This window comes from Corapipo altera, unplaced genomic scaffold (genome assembly GCF_003945725.1).
Source record: "Corapipo altera isolate COAL_440 unplaced genomic scaffold, ASM394572v1 58911, whole genome shotgun sequence".
In the NCBI taxonomy this organism is placed as follows: Eukaryota; Metazoa; Chordata; class Aves; order Passeriformes; family Pipridae; genus Corapipo; species Corapipo altera.
This window is the reverse complement of record NW_020885757.1, coordinates 4,573-8,234: the sequence shown is the minus strand read 5'-3', so window position 1 is coordinate 8,234 and position 3,662 is coordinate 4,573. Positions and strand designations below refer to the sequence as shown.

Here is a 3,662-nt window from a genome sequence, read left to right as displayed (position 1 = left end):
AAGAAAGAATTAATGCCAAGTGCAGCTGGGGAGGTCCCGAGTGGACATGAGGAAAAAGGAATTTCACTCCAGGGAAAACACTGGGCTGCAACGCGACACCCAGGAGGAATCTGGGTGAGCCCAAGGCTTTGTGTGTGCAGGAAGAGCCAGGGAGGACACAGAGATGTCAGTGCAGGAAGGTGCCAGCCAGGTGGGGCAGCCGGGGGGATGACGACAGCCTGCAGGGAAAGGGGCAGGGCATGGACACCGTAGGACAGCCTGGGCTGGAGAGGAGACAGGGATGGGGAGAAGCTGAAAGGCCCTGACACAGCCACCTTCTGCAGGCCTTTGGCCATGGCTGCTGTCTGTGGCCCTGATGCCAGGAGGAGGGGAGTGCCCCTTGCAGCCCTGGGGCCTCATGGCCTCCTTGTCCCTGCTCAGCAGCCTGGCAGGTGCCACCCCATGGTCCTGCCCTTGGCACTGCACATCCCACATCCCAGTGCCCCAGGAAGAGCCCTGAGGAATGAGGCAGGGACAAGGATCTGCCTTCCCAGGGGCTGGGGGTCAGGACTTGGTCATCTGGGTTAAGGAAACAAGTCAAGGTTTATTCAGCATCAGAGCCACCTTTCCCTTGCTTGTCCATCCTTGTCATCACTGTCTGCACTTTTCTGCTCTAACTGGAACCTGGGGACACATTCTCAGTTGTGTCCCTCAATGAGACTCATTAGCACTACAAGAAACTTCAGTGTTTCAATCTCACTTTGACTTCTTGAAATGTTGTTTGAACTTACTCTCAGGGGCTGAGTCTCTTGTAAACAACATCAACCCCCTGAGGGTCACTAAATGCCTGGGGCTGTTGCTGTGCTGCTGAGCTGGGCGAGGCTCCTGGCACACAGGGAGCTCCTGGCAAGTAAGAAGAGCTTCAAAGAGACAGCTCTGCTGGTGAACAGCTTTTTTGCACAGCCCAGCAGGGCTGAGGGCGCTGCCAGGCCAGCTCAGGGACACCAGCAGGGCACAGACACAGCTTCAAGGGGCTCAGCACTGGCAGGAGGGCTGAGAGCTCCCTGCAGGAGGAATCTTGGCAGGGCTGCACACGGTGAGTCTGTGGCTGCAGGGCAGTGCAGGGGCAGCTCCTGGAGGCATCTCCTAAAGCTGGCCCAGCCCCAGCTGATGGGATGGGTGAGTAGGGGCTGTTTTGGGGCACTTTGGAAGAGCTGTGAAGCCGGGGGTGCAGCCAGGGGTGCCCAGGGCTGTGGAGCAAAGTAGGGTCCTGCAGCCCAGGGTGCTGTGCTGGGCAGGGACTCTGCTGCCTGCCAGGGGCAGCTCTCAGCCGGCCCGGGGAGCTGCTGCCAGGACTGGGGCACAAGGGCTGTGGGCAAGGAGAAAACCTGGCATCTGACGGAGGATCTTTTCCATGTCTCACTGTTGCAGGGTCAGACCTGCTCACAGACCACTACATGATATTGAATGGAGAAGTTTTTGCAAAGCTCAGAAAAGAAAGGGGCTACAGGAAAGGAATTAGTGTGTTTCCTGCTTAGGTATTGTAGCATAGACATTGTTCTCTCAGGTCAGGAGGCTGCAATGAAATTCCAACTCTTTTACTCTCAGAGATGAATCTTTCAGGCAGTCTCAGAAATGAGCACAGGATCCTGGGCAGTGCTGAGCCTTCCCTTGGGGGTGGGCACTGTAAGCTGAGTCCTTGGCAGTACATGACCAGAGCTGCTGCTCCTCACAGCACCCTCAGAAAACATAAACCAGAGAAAAGAAATGGTTTTCACTTGGAGGGGATTTCCCTGAAAACTGCACTGGCTTTGCTGAGAGGGGGCTGTCTTAATTGTTCTCTGTGCTTTCCTTTTCTGAACAGACGTGCCCTAAGGAGCAGCAAATGTCCAACAGCAGCTCCCTCACCCAGTTCCTCCTCCTGGCATTCTCAGACAGGCGGGAGCTGCAGCTCCTGCACTTCTGGCTCTTCCTGGCCATCTCCCTGGCTGCCCTCCTGGCCAACGGCCTCATCCTCAGTGCCGTAGCCTGTGACCACCACCTGCACACCCCCATGGGCTTCTTCCTGCTCAACCTCTCCCTCACAGACCTGGGCTGCATCTGCACCACTGTCCCCAAAGCCATGCACAATTCCCTCTGGGACACCACAACCATCTCCTACACGGGATGTGCTGCACAGCTCTTTTTCTTTCTGTTCTTCATGTCAGCAGAGTTTTCCCTCCTCACCATCATGTGCTACGACCGCTATGTTGCCATCTGCAAACCCCTGCACTACGGGACCCTCCTGGGCAGCAGAGCTTGTGCCCACATGGCAGCAGCTGCCTGGGCCTCTGGGTTTCTCAATGCTCTGCTGCACACAGCCAGTACATTTTCCCTGCCCCTGTGCCAGGGCAATGCCCTGGGCCAGTTCTTCTGTGAAATCCCACACATCCTCAAGCTCTCCTGCTCACACTCAGGCTACCTCAGGGAAATTTGTCTTCTTATGGTTAGTGGCTGTTTAGTGTTTGGTTGTTTCATTTTCATTGTTTTCTCCTATGTGCAGATCTTCAGGGCTGTGCTGAGGATCCCCTCTCAGCAGGGACGGCACAAAACCTTTTCCACGTGCCTCCCTCACCTGTCTGTGGTCTCAATCTTTGTCAGCACTGGTATTTTTTCGCAGCTGAAACCTCCCTCCATCTCCTCCCCATCTCTGGACCTTGTGGTGTCAGTTCTGTACTCGATGGTTCCTCCATCACTGAACCCCCTCATCTACAGCCTCAGGAACCAGGAGCTCAAGGATGCCATAAAGAAAATGATGACTAGATGTTTTTCAGGAGCAGTAACCAGACTCTTCTTCTGCAGAACACCCATTGTGTAACCCTTTACTGACCCAGCCTGCCTTCTAAAGCTTTTGACAGTGGTGGTGGGGGGGGGGTTCCTACATTTTTTTTAATCTTTTGATGTTGTTAACTCTGAAATTTATTCTTCATCTCATACCTAATTCACTCTCTACCTCTTTCTTTTGACCCACAATTGTGTAAAGGAGGAATCATTCTCTGTGTGCGATTGAACAAAATAAAATTTTCTGCAGCAACTTTTTTGTCAAACATCCAGCCTTTGTTATTCTGTACATGAGGAATCACAATCTTTAAGTATAATAAAGGACTTGAATTCTGTTTTCCTGTTTTTCCCTTAGAGACTTCCCTGAAGCTGGAGGGCAGTGCCTGTGTGCAGAGAAGGGGTAAAGAGTTCTGGTACAGGAGCACTGCCAGGGAGCAGCAGCTTTTGGCCTTCTCAGAGATGCTGTTTTCCCACTGCCTCCCTCTCCTTTCTGCTCCTTGCCCAAGGCCTGAGTGCTCTGGCAGCTCAGTCCCTGCTGTGTCAGTCCTGTGACCATGGGCAGGGACAGGCCCTGGGCACTGCTGGCACAGAGCTGGGCTCCTTAACACCATTTCCATCAGGAAAGGGGGTTCTCCCTGGGCAGTTCCTGAAGACTTTGTTCTTTTTGAGAGGTTGGTGTAAAGAACAAGGCCAAGGAATAGAATCTGCAAAGTCTCATTGCTTTGCTTGTTTCCCCATTCAGTCCCTGCAATGAGAAAAGGGACTCACTGGGGTACTTGAGGGACTGAGGGCTGGTTCAGATGTTCTGTGCTGGTGGCCAGTGGCAAATGGTCTCCACGTCACCTGCCTGGGGCTCTGCAGCT

At 53.7% G+C, this 3,662-nt stretch overlaps 1 protein-coding gene across 1 annotated transcript; it reads left to right on the top strand.

The window, feature by feature from the left end:
* Positions 1-1,864: 1,864 nt before the first annotated feature.
* On the top strand, positions 1,865-2,836 carry LOC113940785 (olfactory receptor 14J1-like). The gene has a single exon (XM_027631934.1). The coding sequence runs from the start codon at positions 1,865-1,867 to the stop codon at positions 2,834-2,836; it is 972 nt and encodes a 323-aa protein (XP_027487735.1).
* The last annotated feature ends 826 nt before the right edge of the window (positions 2,837-3,662 follow it).

What these genes read in the sequence shown, in the direction of transcription:
- LOC113940785 (XM_027631934.1), top strand. Translation starts at nt 1,865, where the DNA reads ATGTCCAACAGCAGCTCCCTCACCCAGTTCCTCCTCCTGGCATTCTCA.